This window comes from Phoenix dactylifera, chromosome 11 (assembly GCF_009389715.1).
Source record: "Phoenix dactylifera cultivar Barhee BC4 chromosome 11, palm_55x_up_171113_PBpolish2nd_filt_p, whole genome shotgun sequence".
NCBI classification, from domain to species: domain Eukaryota; kingdom Viridiplantae; phylum Streptophyta; class Magnoliopsida; order Arecales; family Arecaceae; genus Phoenix; species Phoenix dactylifera.
Window position 1 is genome coordinate 9,360,158 of NC_052402.1, and position 17,991 is coordinate 9,378,148.

Sequence of the window (17,991 nt, forward strand, 5' to 3'; positions counted from 1 at the left end):
TACAACTTTCTCAATCAACACTAGGCAGCCAAGATCAAATTGAAACATGTAGAAGCACTGCAACTGCAATAGAAGAGATTCGAGAGGATGAAGTAAGAGAAAACCAAAGGTACAATGAAAATGAGCATCTAGCTACAATAGGCATTGATACTTTAGCTACTGCTATTGAAAATAATGACTTTGTTGGGGTAAATGATGAAACTTTATCTCAAGAGGAGCAGGAAACAGATACTGAAATTTATGGTTCTGAGAGTAGCTATCACAGTATTTATAATAGCGATTCTGATGATGATGATGAAAATATCATAGAGTATGAGGGAGAGACATATGAGATGGACATTGTGGATCCTAACATGGCCGTAGGGACAAAATATACAAGTCGAGAACAGTTCAAGGTGGCACTGAGTCAGTATGCTATATTGAATGAATTTGCCGTAAGAGTTCTCAAAAGTGAGCCTGGTAGAATGAAAAGAGGGTGACCTGTCGCCTATTGAGTTAAAAAGGAGATTGTTGCAATTCTATCATCTTGAGCTTCCATACCACAGAGTTTGGAGAGGAAAGGAGCTTGCCATGTCTATGATTCATGGTAATTGGGCAGATTCTTTTGAGAGAATGGAGGATTTCAAGGAGGAGCTTTTGAGAAGAAACCTAGGTAGTGTAGTAAAGCTAAAGTTAGATGTGGTTGATGACAAGCATTACTTCCACCGCTTCTTTATTTGTCTGCAAGCTTGCAGTACGGGCTTTTTAGCTGGTTGTAGGCCTTTCATAGGCCTAGATGGTTGCCACTTAAAGGGAAAGTTCAGGGGTGTGATGATGGCTGCTACATCACTTGATGGAAATAATGGTTTGTTTCCAGTTGCTTTTGGTATTGCAGAATCTGAAAATAGTGATAGCTGGACTTGGTTTTTGGAGGCACTTAAAGAATCAATTCAAACTCCAAAAGGTCTAGTACTTGTATCAGATCGACAAAAGGGACTCGAAGAAGCAGTGCAACATATATACCCTCAAGCAGAGCATAGAAAATGCATGAGACACTTGTATAAAAACTTTCAAACAAATTTTCCAGGAGACTGGCTTAAAATTAAGGTATGGGGAGCTGCAAGGGCATATACAAAAGTCCAACATGACGATATCATCAATCAAATTAAGGAGGCTAGCTTGGAGGCATTCAAGTATCTTAATGCTGAAAATATTGGCTTATGGAGTAGATCTCAGTTTGGCATCACAGCTAAGTGCTCCTATATAACAAACAACCTTTCGGAGTCATTCAATACTTGGATTTCTGAGGCTAGACATAGGCCAGTTCTTGATTTATTAGATGTCGTAAGACAAAAAATTATGGTGAAAATGGAAGCAAGAAGGAGAATGGCTGCCCGTTGGAAAGGAAATTTAGTTCCTGTGGTAATGAAGTATGTAAGAGACATTAGCCTTAAGCTAGGTGATTATAATGTTTATAGAACCAGTGATTATAGAGCAGAAGTAATTGAGACTAATGGAAGACATGAAGTAATTCTAAATGAACAAAGGTGCTCTTGTCGTCTGTGGGAGGTGTCGGGCATTCCTTGTGTGCATGCTGCAGCTTTTATTTGTAGTATGAGAGGTGCAAATTTGGAAAATTATGTCTCGGAGTACTTCACTGTTGCCAAGTATAAGACTGCCTATGCATTAGAAATTGGACCATTACCTGACAAGGTCCAATGGATAAAAGTTGATATTGGATATAAGGTATTGCCTCCTAAGCTCAGTCTAAGACCTCCAGGAAGGCCTAAAAAGAAGAGAATTAGGGGTACAGATGAGAATACATCGAAGAAGATGCACAAATGTAAGCGTTGCGGTGATCTTGGGCATCATGCAAAAACTTGCAAAAATTCAGTAGTGGAGGAATCTCAAGCTTCAATGTCCTCTTCTTCTGCACCGAAGAAGCTTGGGAGGTAACATATAGCACTACTCTAACTTAATGATGTTTGTGTTTTATCACTTGGTTATCATTAAAATATTGCAGGCCTAAGGGAAATGGTTCAAGAGGAAGAGTGTCATGTTCAGGAGGCACACATGCAGTGTTCGTAGCACCAAGAGGAAAAAAAAATAAAGGACGACCCCGCAAGCAAACTAAGAGAATGGAAACTTTAGTTAGAGAAGATAATGCCTACCCACAATCTTGATTGGTACATGTTGGATATACCTATCCTAACGTTTGCACCTTATTTGCTTTCAAGTTATTTGGATCACTTTTAGCATTATTACTAAATATAATTTATTTGTTGATATAGAGTTAATTCTCATACTTATTCTTTTTCATTTTTTTGCTAATTGCAGATTTGATCGCATGTTTTGCTGGAGCAGTGAAGATTATGTTGGATATAGATTTGTTTTTTTTTCTCTAGTACAAGTAGGTTGGTAGAATTAATGCTATTATTTCTACTCCTACCTATTCATCTTGGTTGGTGTTTAATGCAAATCTTGGTACAAGAATATCTCTTCTTTACTACAAACATGGTGACTGTTTTGTTTTGTTTTTTTTTTTTAAATTTGAAGAACTATTGGTGCTTTTGGTTGATGTATAACTATAGGATAAGGTGGTTTTCTTCTGCATATTTCCAAATTACTGCTCATAGATTACGTATGAGAAGCTGAATGATTGAGGAGGTGATCGCAGAGGGGAAATATATATATATATATATATATATGTGTGTGTGTGTGTGTGTGTGTGTGTGTGTGTGTGTGTGTGTTTTTTTTTTTTCGTTTTTTCAGAGATTCTAAAGCCATAGCATGTCGGAATGAATTTTAATCTGATAAGATGGGATTAGGTAAAAGAAGAGAAGTTATCATATATTGTTTTTAAATAAAATATATAGCCCGGCAAAACTAGAGTACATATGTTTCCCAGTATTCCATTAATTACTTATTTTGAGCATTCTTATCATTCTTGGTCCTTGGATGGGGGACTGTGGGATGTACTCTTCAACTATAATACTATATACACCAAATTCGTTTACTTTGAACATCTTGGGATATCTACCTCCATTTGTTACCCGAATTCGTAGATATCAGGCATACCTTTAGCAAATACATACAAAGACACGTGTGTGTGTATGTGGAGATTGTTTTGTTGTTCCTCAAATGATGACAACCATATTAACGTATCTAAATTCTTTCCATCTACTAGGACCGGGTGCATTTCCTAATAAATACAGAATTATAAAGGCTATCACATTAATTAATGTATCTAAATTCTTTCCATCTACTAGGCTTTTTTTTTGCGTATATACCCTTCTAAATATAGGAAATTGTATGAATATCTTTATAAAGTTACTATTTGCTTGTATACCCTTATAAATTTTTTTATTTGCACGCCTACCCATTAAGGGTATTTTAGTCATTTTAATTAGAAACCGTTAATTTTTTAACGGTGTTAGATGGCATGGGTACATATGCAAAAATAAGAATAAAAAAGGATAACATAGTAAAACAAGTATTTTACGAGGGTATACATGCAAATATCAATTTTGGAAGGGTATTCACGCAAAATCTGATATTTAAAAGGATATTCATGCAAAAAAATCTAAATAATATGTATAACTTTACCGGTGGCACAATAATACGTAAACATTTGGCGAACAGAGAGCGCGGAACCCCTGATTTAATATATCTATATATTAGGTGCGCAATCTCTGAGGAGGACCGACAAAACCTTGATCATGACATGGGATCCAGCTATTTCCTAACTATCATTTTCCGGCATTATGTCAGATTTTTGTCCAATCTTGACGTTCTACGTTCCAATCTTGGTAGGTACTGATGACGTAGGTGGCAGTGATTGAGCTTCAAAGTCCGTCTTGTAAAATTAACTGCAAGGCTGCACGGAGAAAAAAAAAAAAAAAAAAAAAAAAAAGCTACCTCCGCTCTCAAATATTTGGGCCATGGTAAGAGATCATGTTGCGTTTCGAGCCTGACACGCTTACCGGAAGATTAATAGGGTCACGGATTGAATGGCTCCCTAAGTAGTTGATCCATTTTGGAGAAGCTCTCCCTTCTATGGGCTTATTTGGTTTGCCGAAAACATTTTTTCTTTTATAAATATGATTTCTAAAAAATAAATTTCTAAAAAGAGAATAGTTAGGAAAGTACTTTTGACATGTTTGGTTGACCATGGAAAAGTGACAAATTTTCAATGGTTATGTTTGGTTGGCCATCCACTTTTCTGGGAAAGTTATATATAATTCCTATTATGCCCTTAATAAAAATTAGGTCTTTAATGTCTTGTTAATGCTTCTTTAATACTAAAGGATCTTTTTTGGGAAAAAATAAAAATGGAGTGATTTCCGTCTCATGGAAAAGTAATTTTTTCATATTTCTCATTGGAAAGACTTTTCCATAAAATGTGGGAATCATATTCCCATAGGAATACAACTTTTCCGTCTCTCTTTTTTGAAAACTCCAACCAAACAAGAGGCATCTCATTACTTTTCTGTTGACCACTTTTTTTTCCCTCCTTTTCCTGCGAACCAAACGAGCCCTATACGTATATGAGCCATTCGTTGTAAAAATAAATAAATAAAATTTTCTTGGATGCGAAAGATTCACAAACTTTAACCTTGCTTTGCTTGCAAAGTGCATATGGCGGCTCTTAAATAACAATTTTAGGGTCCGGAGAACTCAAACTTTCCTGGGACCTAATATAATGGAAACTATCAAGTGGGGGCTCTTGCCTTTGGTGGGACATCATCTCCTCTCTCTCTCTCTCTCTCTCTCTCCCCCCTCCTTATGGAACAAATATTCGACACAGGATTGGGAATGGTTTAAAAGCTCTTCTTTTGGGCGGACAAATGGCATGGTGAGACAAAGGATTAGTATGGCTTATGATAGTGTAGACAAAGGATTCAATACCGGAGATGCTAAGAAAAACGAATTTCCCATAATAATGGATCATGCGGGCACTAGAAAGCATTGGGATGCCCCTCTTTTCGAATATGCTAACTCTTGTAGTTGGGGAATTCTTCAATGTTAAATGTGGTTGGGGATAGGAGGACCCAATCACCCTAAACCTTTTCACTGTTGCCATGTGTTTTTCAAAAATAGATGAGCTTGATTAAGGATACTTCATGGTGCTGAAACATCAGAATAGCTATGCAATTTGTATTCTGATATTCACTTGTGATGTCTTTATATTTGTGTAAGGTGACAGCGAAACCTTGAATAGCTTGGAGGAAATTTTAGATGCTTAGTTGAAGCAGTAAGCTGAGACTTAGTAAATAGATGCTGAATCATAATTGGTTTTTAGGGTATACTAGTAACAGAATAGGTAAAGAACTTGAGATTCTTATTTGGAAATAGATGCTGAATCATAATTGGTTTTTAGGATATACTAGAAACATAATAGGCGAAGAACTTGAGATTCTTACTTGGGATAGGACACTATTTTGGAGTCCCTATTTTACTCAAGTTGCTTGACAAGAAGAGTTGTTTAACCTTGGTGAAGCTAATTAAAAAATAATCTAACCAATGTTGTTGGTGTGGTCCCTCCTCATATGGGACCCACCCTATTTGAATTTAAAATTAGAAAAGGATAAGAACAAAACCGCGGCTGCGGTGAGGTTATCGCAATTGCAAGGGAAAAAGAGTCCTGCCGCTCTGCGGAAACGGAAGAGAGAGAAAAAAAAAAACGATAAAGACAAAAAGGTACTACTTTACCGGATGATCGGATATTGTATCTAAATTTAACTAAAATTTTAGTATATTATTTCCGACATTGAGAACTATAAATTAAACGATTGAAATTTTTGAAAAGTCTTTTCTATTAATTATTTCAAGCAATAATACTTGGTAAAATTTACTTTTTATTTACTGTTTATTGTTGAAATCCGTCTTATTTACGATGAATGTTCTTATTGTAGAAGGCAAGATTAAATCTTGTTGATATTTGTGCAGCCTCTAGTTGAACTAGAGAGGATTTATTGTAATCCCATTATTCTAAATAGTAGAAGTTTTTGCCTGGACTAAGTGATGCGGTACAGATAATTTAAGGAAGAAAATAAGAAGGAAAAGGAGGAGAGGGGAGTTCTGGAGTCCACCAGATGCCAAAGACAAGTCTTTTTTCATTAAAATACTCTAACTAAAACAGGAGATATGGGGGTGCCATATATAGCCTCCCATGCAACTACCCATGATCCCCACAAATGATCATGTAACTACCCATGATCCAACAACATCATGGGTCACTACACTAGCTAAATACAGTCATACAAGCCAGCAACTAATAAAAGACGAAAATACATAATAAATAAATAAAAATACACAAGAAAATAAAACTAGGGTGGCGACGCCTATATACATGCTGGAAACGGTGGTCTGTGTCCCCACCAACTCCCCTCAGCGGAGAAGAGTTCGCCTCTGGCGAAACGGATGTCTGGTAATGCTCCAACAGGTCTGAAGCAAGTCGCTGAAGCTCATCTCTGCTAATCCAGGTATCATCTGACGGAGGTCGACCATGCCATCTGACCAGGTATCGCTGATAACCACCGTTCTGCGTACTAACAATCTGATCGTCCAAAATCTGTTCCACTGTGTCTGTGATCTGCGGAGGAAACGGTACATGAGGCAAGGCAGGAGCAGGAGATATGTTCTCAAAATTGGATGTGAAGTCAGTGTCAGGCTCATTGAGTGGGTCTGCACGAATAGTTGTCGGACCTCGGTAGGCAACTAAGTCTTCTACATTAAAAACTGGATTAATCCCAAAATCACTTGGAATATCCACCACATATGCATTAGATCCAACCCGTTTCAGAATTTTGTATGGACCCATACTTCGGGCGTGCAATTTCCTAACGGCTCCTGGTGGAAACCGTTCAGGTCTGATCCTGATCATTACATCATTACCCACTCAAAATTCTTGATAACGTCGACGTAAGTCAACGGCCATTTTATATCTCGCATTATTGATTTCAATTTTCTTCTTAATCTCTTTATGTAAATTTTGCATGTGTTGCGCAAAGGATTCAACGGTCTCAGAGATTCTATTGTTAGGTGCTACTGGGATAAGATCAACAGATTTTCGTGGTACATAGCCTACGACAATTTCAAAAGTGCTCAAGCCAGAGGTCCTGTTCACAGAGCTATTGTAGGCGAATTCAACTGTGGATAGGAGAAGATCCCAATTTCCTGGGTGGTCACCCACTAAACATCGTAGAAGGTTTCCTAGGCTACGGTTGACCACTTCAGGTTGCCCGTCTGTCTGAGGATGATAGGCTGTGAAATATTTAAGCTTAGTACCCATAAAGTTCCTGAGGGTCTTCCAAAAATAACTAACAAATTTGACATCTCGATCAGTCACTATCGATTTTGGAAGCCCGTGGAGCCTAACGACCTCATCAAAGATGATCCTCGCAACTTTGGAGGCATCAGAAGTCTTGGAAGTGGGTAGAAAATGTGCCATCTTAGAGAACCGATCTACTACCACGAGAATGGAATCATGCTTACTTCTAGTTTTTGGCAATCCTAGCACAAAATCCATACTAATGTCCTGCCAAGGACGATCTAGGACAGGAAGGGGGTATATAAACCAGTTTTTGTTTGCGCTGTTTGGATAGATGACAAGTTCGACACTGGCTAACAATTTTTGCAACATCCCATTTTAAACTAGACCAATAAAATCTTTGTTCGACCATATCAATGGTCTTATTTCTACCAAAATGACCAGCTATTCCTCCCGCATGAAGTTCCCAAACAAGAAAATCTCTAAGGGATGTTTGAGGGATACACAGCTTGTTTCCTCGGAACAGGAAGGCATCAACCACAAGGTAATCACTATTGTCCCTAGTGCAACCTTCAAACACGCTCGCATAGATCTCAGCGAAGTCTGGACAAGTTGCATAATCGTCAATCATACGTTCAATTCCAGTAACATTTATGCTTACTGAAAAAAGTAATGCTACACGTCGGCTTAAGGCATCAGCTGCTTTGTTGTCAATACCTGCTTTGTGACACAACACGAAGGTATATTCTTGAAGAAATTCAGCCCACTTTCCGTGTCGTGAACTCAATCTTTTTTCGGAATTTAAGTACCTCAAAGCTTCATGGTCGGAATATAATACGAACTCCTGAGGTAGCAAATAGTGACGCCAGTGACGCAGCGCTTATACAACTGCATAAAATTATTTGTCATAGGTGGAATATTTTCGTTTGGCATCATTCAGCTTCTCACTGAAGTATGCGATAGGATGTTTTTCTTGGCTTAAGACACCACCTATACCTATACCAGATGCATCACAAGAGACTTCAAAAACTTTAGTAAAATCTGAGAGGCGCATTACCGGGGCTTCAGTCATTCTAGTCTTGATCTCTTGAAATGCCCTTGAGGCCATAACGGTCCAATGAAATTCACCTTTCCGGATACAATCTGTAATCGGTGCAGTGATCGTACTAAAATTCTTGATGAACCTCCTATAAAAGGTGGCTAGGCCGTGGAAGCTTCGCACCTCAAATAATGTAGTGGGTTCGAGCCATTCAAGAATAGCTTGGACCTTCTGTGGGTCTGCTGAAACACCCTCAGAAGAAACAACGAATCCTAAGAAGATTACACGATCAGTCATAAATGAACACTTCTTAAGATTCGCATATAGGCTTTCTTTTCTTAGTGAATTGCAAACCAAACGTAGGTGCTCAAGGTGTTGTTCCTTGTTTTTGCTATAAATTAAGATATCGTCAAAGTAGATTACAAGGAATTTACCCATGAAAGGTCTTAGCACTTGGGTCATAATTCGCATAAATATACTGGTACATTTGTTAACCCAAAGGGCATGACTAGCCACTCGTATAACCCATCCTTGGTTTTGAAAGCTGTTTTCCATTCATCACCTGGGCGGAGACGGATTTGGTGGTAACCACTCTTAAGGTCAATTTTGGAGAAGATAGTGGCACCTGCCATTATATCAAGCATGTCATCCAATCGTGGTATTGGAAACCGATATTTAACCGCTATTTTATTAATTGCCCTGCTATCCATACACATTCTCCAAGTGCCGTCTTTTTTGGACGTTAGAAGCGCAGGCACCGCACACGGGCTAAGACTCTCTCGGATGAACCCTTTTTGGAGTAGTTCATCAACTTGTCGTTTTAATTCAGCGTGTTCAATCGGATTGAGTCTATAATGAGGTAAGTTCGGGAGAGTCGCCCCTGGAACCAAATCTATGGCGTGCTGAATGTCACGCATAGGGGGAAGCTCATCAGGAAGGTCCTCAGGAAGAGATCCTTAAATTCTTCCAGAACATGATGAACTTCCTTCGGAAAATTTATTTGAACATCAGGGTTAACTTCTTTGGACACTAACACAATGACTATGGATTCTTGGGCTGCTGCTTTCTCAAATTCCTTAGGACTAATGATTTGAAGGTGCTTTTCACCCTTCACATCCTTCTTTCCAGCAATAGAAGGTCTAGGAGGCAAAGGGTTTAGTCGAATTTTCTTTCCTTGGTGAACAAAAGAGCAGGAATTGGATTTGCCATAAATGGTCACATCCAAATCATAAAGCCACGGTCTACCAAAGATGATGTGTCCAACGTCCATGGGAATAACAACACACCAGATCTTATCATTATATTCAAAAAAGTTGATTTGGACTAGACAACGCTCAGTGACTGGTATAGCGGTTTTATCCACCCAAGACACATTATAAGGGTTAGGGCGAGGCACTGTTTTTAACCGTAGCTTCTTGACAGTTCTCGCGGATACAACATTGACACTACTCCCACTGTCGATAATAACCTTACAGCTATGTTCCCCACATTTGATATAGGTGTGAAATATGGATCGACGCCTTCAGTCATCATCTTCTTGCTTACGTTGTGTAAGGACACACCTAACTACTCCTAAAGGAGTGGAACCCTCAAGTGAGCCGGGTTCCTCACCTTCATCTGACTCTTCAGGGTCTATCTCTGGTTCATAGACCAACTCATCCTCTTCATCATTTCTATCTTCTTCGATGACCAGTGTTTTCTTAGTAGGACATTGACTAGCTCTATGCCCAAAACCAAAACATCTGTAACACTGATCTCGAGAAATTTTGGGTGGTTCACTTAAAATTTCCTTGTTCTTTTGATCATTGATTTTTGGGGACTCTGTCGCTTGATTATTAATATTAGGCTTACCCCAAGTGTTAGTTTGACTACCGTGGGTAAACTTATGATTGGCCTCCTTAAGATCAAATCGCCTAAAGGTTGTCTTATTAGTATAACGCTCAATGTCTTGGACAAGTTGATAGGCATGTTCTAATGAATTAACCTCGCGTAGAATAAGCTCTTTTTGTAAATCATCTCGCAATCCGGACCTAAACCTAGAAAGGGTCAATTCCACACTCTCGCGTGCATCGCATCGCATAAAGAACTCATCAAAACGAGCGATGTATTCAGACACGGGTTTGTTTCCTTGAATCAGTCGTTGCCACTGATCTAACAGGCGACTCTTATAGGATGTTGGGAGATATTTTTCTTTTAATTTCTCCTTCATTTCATCCCATTGTACCACAGGGGGTTGCCTAGCTCTAGCAAGCATATTTTCTATTGTGTTCTAATGCAACTTTGCGGGACCAGTGAGCTTCATTTTTGCAAAACGAACTCTGCGATCTTCAGACAGATTATACCATTCAAAGTAATGGTCCATATCAGCGAGCCAGTCAATGAAGACTTTTGGGTCGAGACGACCGTCATAACTTGGTGCATCAATCTTAATACTGCGCATTACATGCTCATCTGGTGTCTCACGCGCTCTTAGATAGTCCCTTTGGTGTTGTGGCTCAAGGCCTCTGGGGCGGGATGGTTCAAACTCACCAAGTTCAGACTCTCCATCGTTGTGAGTAACTTGGAGGTTGGTGATTGAATTTTCAGCCATAGTCAAGCGAGTGTTCAACCTAGTTTCAAGGTCAGTGATTCTTGCCCCTAATCTGGTTTCTAATGCTGCTATGGCATCTAATACATGTTGGTTTGGGTTGGTAGACATCTCATGTGAGTAAGATGTACCGCTGCGAGTTGTCATACTCTAGAATACAAAAATCCTAGATATATAATTAACATTCAGATTAAAATCAACAATCTTGAATAAAAGACGACTTTTGACATAGCCTCGGTTACTTTCAAATTATCACAAGTGATAACAAAATATCAGGACCTTAGGTACTGCTAACCTTAGTATGGATCATGCAAAATCTTTGCAGGTTAATCTAATGGAAGTGGATCCTTCAAATTGATTAGGGCTTCACCAGATTCAAGTAAAATTTCCTAGTTGCCTTTTGAGGATTTGAAAATAATTTGTAAGGCTCAATATGTGTTTTCAAGGGGCACAGGCTCTTATAAAATTAAGGTCCTATCTCAAACCGACAACATGAAGTTAAAGCAATAACAATCTAATGATAAACTAGTTTATAGGGAAAAGGCTGAAAAAATATTTAAAGAAAAGATACGACCTTTTCTTACAGATCTAAGTCAGTGGAAAAGTTTGGATGTCAGAGTGCAGGATGTAGAACTGGAGCCCGACGATTGGTAGAAGATGCTGCTGGAAGACGGCCGGCTGCGGGTATCGTAGTGGAAGCCCAATACGCTGCAGGGACTGGATCCAAGTGTAGGAACCTGAAGACCGGGCCCACGTGACAACGGGCCAATGGAGCTCGCGTGACAATGGGCCGAATACTGGGGTCGGCCCGCTCGCCCGAAGTCAAAAGGACTGGATGGGACCCGAAGCTTCTGGATGGCTTCGGATCCCTCTGTGTGATCGGGAGAGGAGCTGAGGGAGACACCGGGGGGAGGGGGAAAGAAGAGCGATGTCGGAGGGCGGGATCCTTCGTTTTGGGGAGCGATGGAGTCGGCGAAGGTAGAGGATGGAGTCAACGACGGAAATCGGAGGTGGCGGCACAAGTAAAGAAGGGATCTCGGTGAGATGAGAGGGAGAAGAAGAAAGGGGATTAGGGTTTTAGGGATGAGGTATGGGAGGGAGAAGGTCTCAGTGAGCCGGGAGGGAGACGAACAAAGTGGATTCGAAGGTTGGTGGAAGGTGGAAGCAGCGGGGAAGATGAAGGGGAAGGTGGTGGTGTGACCGAGGCGGCGGTAAGGAAGAGGATGCGGAGTGGTGTGAAGCTGCGGTGCGGCGAGGATTGAAGCGGCGCAGCGTGCAGAGGAGCTCGGCGGCGTTGTTCGTCGGCAAGGAGGCGGCGCTACGGCCTGCCGGCGGCGGCTCTGCGATGGAGTTCTCGGGGAAGAAAGGTACACTTTTTTTTGACTAACTTGTGCGACTCACGTGCGATGAAGCACGTGTGCCTCATGCGGGTTGGGGCACGTGCAACTCACGTGCTCTTTTTTTTTCTTTTTTTTTTCGGGAGTGCATCCGGGCTAATAAGTTGGGTAACGGGTGAGGGACTTACCCGTTAACCAGTGCTCCTTCAACCTCCCGACGGTTTCGGGAGGTGGTTCCGGACTCTGTGGCTACTGCTGCAGAGCAGATCCCATGGCCTGCAGTGGTGGAAGGCGGCCGGCCACCCGCTCCGAGCAATGTTTCTCTCCCCGGATCTCTTCCCTGTGATTGGGATCTGCAGCTGCTACGGCGGGACTGAGAAACATAGACGAAAAAAGGGAGGCTAGGCTCCTTCCTTTTTTGGTCACACGAGTTGGGCGTGGTCTTTCAACACGCTCCGGCGTCCGTGGTGGTCGGGGAACAGCATAGATCTCGTGCGCCCACCTGAGTCCTGGAATCCGGCGCTTCTCTGCCATACACAGGGTGAAACTTCTGTAGGAGTTTTCGGGAACAAAGAGACAGCAAAAGGATTTTTTTTTTTTTTGTAGTCTGTTCCACTGCAGCCCAAAAAATGGCAGAGAAAGGGACGGGGAGGGAAATAGACGGACAGAATCAGGGCGTTGGCACAGAGGCAAAGCCCAACCTGGCTCTGATACCAAACTGATGCGGTACAGATAATTTAAGGAAGAAAATAAGAAGGAAAAGGAGGAGAGGGGAGTTTTGGAGTCCACCAGATGCCAAAGACAAGTCTTTTTTCATTAAAATACTCTAACTAAAACAGGAGATATGGGGGTGCCATATATAGCCCCCTATGCAACTACCCATGATCCCCACAAATGATCATGTAACTACCCATGATCCAACAACATCATGGGTCACTACACTAGCTAAATACAGTCATACAAGCCAGCAACTAATAAAAGACGAAAATACATAATAAATAAATGAAAATACACAAGAAAATAAAACTAGGGTGGCCAAAGTGCTATGCACGCCGGCGACGCCTATATATATGCTGGAAACAGTGGTCTGTGTCCCCACCACTAAGTCTCGTAGTTTTTTTCTTTATATAGAAAAGTTTTCCACATTAAAAATTGTGTGGTCTTTTGTTTCTAGATTGCTTGATTATTTTGCCTATTAATTGTCTGAGTAGATTGCATGTATGATTGTTACTTGGTGAGTGATATCATATTTAATTATACAAAAAGGGAAAAGAAATTTGCGGCATCATTATTTCTTGATTGCATTTTTCTCAACAAAATAGTATTAGAGCAAGTTGCTAGTGGCTGAATTTTTCTTGTGTTGATTAAATAGAAGAGCATTCAGGTGGCAGTATAGTTAAACTCATATCTTCGAAATATTCAATGCGGAAGCTTCGAATAGAAGATTTACTATTTTGTAAAAATTTATATAGTCCTATTGAAGGATATAGCGCCAAACCAAGTGACAAAACTGAGCAAGGGTGGGAGAAAATGAATAGGAAGACAGTTCGTTTAATCAGACAGTGGATATATGATAGTGCTTTTCATCATGCTGCTATGGAGACTGATGCTCATAGTTTATGGAGAAAATTATAGAGTCTCTCTGAGTGCAAGACTACACAAAACAAGGCATTCATGATTAGAAAACCTGTGAATATGACGTATAAAGAGGGAAGTTCAGTGGCCGAGCATTTGAATAGATTTCAGGATGTGGTAGATCAGCTAAATACTATAAAAATGATGTTAAATAATGAGTTTCAAACATTATTGTTGCTCAGCTTCTTGCCTGATAGTTGGAAAACTTTAGTTGTATCGCTTAGTAATTCAGCTCCTAATGGTGTGGTAACATTGGGAATGATAAAAGATAGTATACATATTGAGGAGACTAGAAAAAGAGAACATGGTGTGACTACACGTTGAGAGGCATTGATTAGAAAAAGGTGGGAGATGAGTAAAACTAGAATCTTGCAAAATTATAACAATCATGATAAGTCTCGGGGAAGGTCTAAATTTAAAAAAGAGATCAAATGTTTTTATTGTGGCAAGCCAAGGCACATGAAAAAAGAATACAGAAAATTTGGCTCTACAGAAAGGGAAGAGAGAGAAAAAACAGAGAAGAAGAAGAGAAAGAAAATGTTTTACTTTGTCGGATGATTGGATGGTTGATTGTATCCAGATTTGGCTGAAATTTCAATATGTTGTTTCCAACACTAAGAGCTACACATTGAACGGTGGGATCTTTGAAAAGCCTTCTCTATTTTTTTTTTTTTTTTTTTGCTAAAAAAAGGGAAAGGGGGAGGAAGGGACAAGCCCACCCTTTCGTAGCAGCCCCCACTGGCCCCCACCCCACCAGGAGAATGTTTGATGCAGGCAGAAATGACCGTGTGTGGGGCACCCCGGCCGGTTTTACTCTCTATTGATCATTTCAAGCATTAACATTTGGTGAGATTTATTCTTTATTTGTTGTTTATTGTTGAAATCTGTCTTATTGGTGATGAATATTTTTTATTCTGGAAGCCAAGATTAAATTTTGTTAATGTTTGTGCAGCCTCTAGTTGAATTAGAGAGAATCTATTATAATCTAATTATTCTAAATAGTAAAAGTTTTTGGCTAGATAAGGTTATATAGTTTTTTTTTTTTTTTTTACGTAGGAGAATTTTTTACGTTAAAATTGTGGTATCTTGTTACTGAATTGTTTGGTTATTTTGCCTATTAATTACTTTTTTTTTTCCAGCACTACTTCACATGTCATGATTACACGGCCAAGCTTTCGGATTTTGGACCAGCAAAAGATGGTCCTGAAGGAGAAGATACTCATGTCACGACGCGTGTCACGGGCACACAAGGCTATGCGGCACCGGGATACATCATGAGTGGTAAGAAACAAAGGATGATTCGTACTTAATTTAATCCATTTTTAGGTATTGGTTCGGATGAAGCTTTCCGTGATGAATATCTAATTAATAAACAAATGATCATTCTATCCTTTGCCGAAAACCACAGGTGTTCGCGAAAGAGGAGACTCTGACGAGAGGGCTACCGGTTCTGCTGTAGGGCCCCTGGGGTCCCCTCGATCTGTGGTCCCACTTATGGACCAATCATTTTCTTTCCCTCTTGGAAGACAAAGAAGCACAAAATTCTGTTCTCAATCTAGCAAATACCTAGGAGAGAGTAAAAAGATGCTGAAACACAGCAGCCTTTGAAAGTACACCACCGCATATTACATAGATTACCTCGCCCTTAGACGTAGAGAAACACAGCCATTTCCCTTTCACACTCACCATAGCAGCAAAGCTCACACGACCGCGAACATTGAGAAATGAAAAAGCGCATGACAATACGTGCCAGTTCCCACTCACAGAACAGAGGACAGGCAAACAACACCAAGCATCGATGTATGAGCAAGACTAGAGGAAAAGGAAACCATCATGGATCAAATGGGTGGTGCAAGTCGACCTGATCCATGACGCCCGATTCTGGCCTAGTCCAGCGCTACAAATAAGCCTGCGAAGATCAGGAGGTAAGAGCTTAGGACGAGGGCGACGATGGACATGCAGAGAGTCGCCCACATCATGACCTTGCCTTTGCAGGTGGTGGTAGAATCGGTCAAAATATTCGTTTAAAGCTACCCTCTCTTTTATCTCTCTTGTTTTTTTCCCCTCCTCTTTTCTCTAAGAACGGAGGAAGTCGGCAGTGGTACGGATCTCGGATGGAGGCACATGGAGAGGGGCTCGCCAATTGAGTGGAAGGGCTCTAAAATAGCCGTAGCAGAGGCCAAGACAGCACCAAAACCAGCAGCGAGGAGCAGAGTGGGCACGTCGTGGTCGGCGGGGCATGGACATTATCAGAATAGTAGACGGGTTTCGATCTAAATTATGCTGTCAAACCTGTTTAAAGCCATGCTTACTGTCTCATTCTGCATTCCACTCTGAGCTGTCAACACTACAATCTATCATTCCTTCCATTCCGTCTTTTTTCATTTTTTTTAACTCTACTCTTCTCACACGCAATGACTGCATTCCACATGCTAGAATTCACATTGAATACCAAATCTACAGAGTTTCACTTTCTCAATGACTTCAATTTATATGAGTCTGATAGTCTCTACTTCACATCTCAGGATTACAGGGCAAAGCTTTCAGATTTTGGGCTAGCAAAAGATGGTCCCGAAGGAGAAGATACTCGTGTCACAACGCGTGTCATGGGCACACGAGGCTATGCCGCACCGGAGTACATCATGACCGGTAAGAATCAAAGGATGATTCACACTTAATTTAGTTCATCTTTAAGTATTGGTTCAGATGAAGCTTACCATGATGAATATCTGATTAACAAACAAATGATCATTCTATCCAGGCCATCTCACAACAAAGAGTGATGTCTATAGTTTCGGAGTCGTGCTATTGGAGCTATTGACAGGGAGATAGTCCATAGACAAAACCAGACCGAGCAGAGAACGGAACCTTGTCGAATGGTCTTGGCCTTATTTGAAAAACGCCGAAAAGCTAGGCCGCATCATGGACCCCAATCTTGAAGGCCAATACTCCCCCAAAGGTGCTCAAAAAGCAGCAGCAGTGGCTTACCAGTGCTTAAGCCGGGGTCCGAAATCAAGGCCTCATATGAGAGACCTTGTTGAAACCTTGGAGCCACTTCTGAACTTGAATGACATACCCATTGGTCCCTTAATCTACACGGTGATGGTGGAGAAAAGAAAGGAAGAAGATGAAGGGAAGATGGAAATGAAGGTCGGTGCGAAGGTGAAGCAAGATCACCGCAACCATGATCGCAGACACAAACTAAAGTTTCCAAATTCTGCGATCCACTCTGAAACTACGCTTCATAGGGAGGGGAGAAATTTGTATAGGAACTCCCCGAGGCACCACCAAGGATGAGCGGCACAGTCTACTGAGAAATGAATTACTCCATTGTACACACAGATACTAGAATTGCTGAGCGTCAGTTCATACTACCACCTTATCATTCCTTCACATAATCTGAATTTTAAAAGATAGTCTCAATATAGACCATTTCAACCTACAAAACATAACAGGCTCATTCGTCCATTCCGGCTTACCATCCATGGACGAAATTAAAAACTTGGATATGAAGGGTAAGGAATATGGTACAAAGATTTGCATGGAACAGAGCGAAGGTTGGGGGAACTTAGTGGAGGCACAAGAGCTCATTAATCTTTGACATATGCTCTTAATCGAGGACTGTCAATATATGGAATCGAAAAAGAATTGTCTGAATGATATCTGAGCTAGTCCTTACCATGCAAATAGCAGCTGGCATTTTTATAGTGAAAAAAGTCAGGAGGCACAAATTTGATCATCCTGCACTCAGAAAAAAAGAGATCTAGGAGCAACAATAGATCTTAACTATAGTTGTTCTCCAATCTAGCCATATGGTATCACTTATTTTGTTTATTAATTTCCATGAGGCAGCATATACCTGCATCATTAGGCGTTGTGGAAGTGTGGCCGCATGTTCGCATCAAAAGAAAAATAAAAAGAGAGGCCAAAAGGTCAAAGATGAAGAAGTAAAAAAGAAAAAGAGAAATCCCTCGAGAAACGTGCTGAACGTATGCATGCAGAACAATCCATATCAAGAAAAATCTACAAATAAGTAGAAAGAGGAAAAATTATAGGCCTACCTAAAAAATATGGGCAAGGAGAAAAGGAGGAGGGCAAAACTTGCCAAGAAAAAAAAATCCTGGACTTTCTATTGGATAAG

The 17,991-nt window shown here is 40.5% G+C and overlaps 1 protein-coding gene and 1 pseudogene across 1 annotated transcript; both read left to right on the plus strand.

Annotated features, from left to right (window-relative positions):
* Positions 1-570: 570 nt before the first annotated feature.
* Positions 571-1,935, plus strand: LOC120112518. Its single transcript, XM_039132077.1, has one exon. It carries the CDS (start codon positions 571-573, stop codon positions 1,933-1,935), a length of 1,365 nt encoding a protein of 454 aa, XP_038988005.1.
* A 14,329-nt stretch (positions 1,936-16,264) lies between these two features.
* LOC120112519 lies at positions 16,265-17,379 on the plus strand (annotated as a pseudogene).
* The last annotated feature ends 612 nt before the right edge of the window (positions 17,380-17,991 follow it).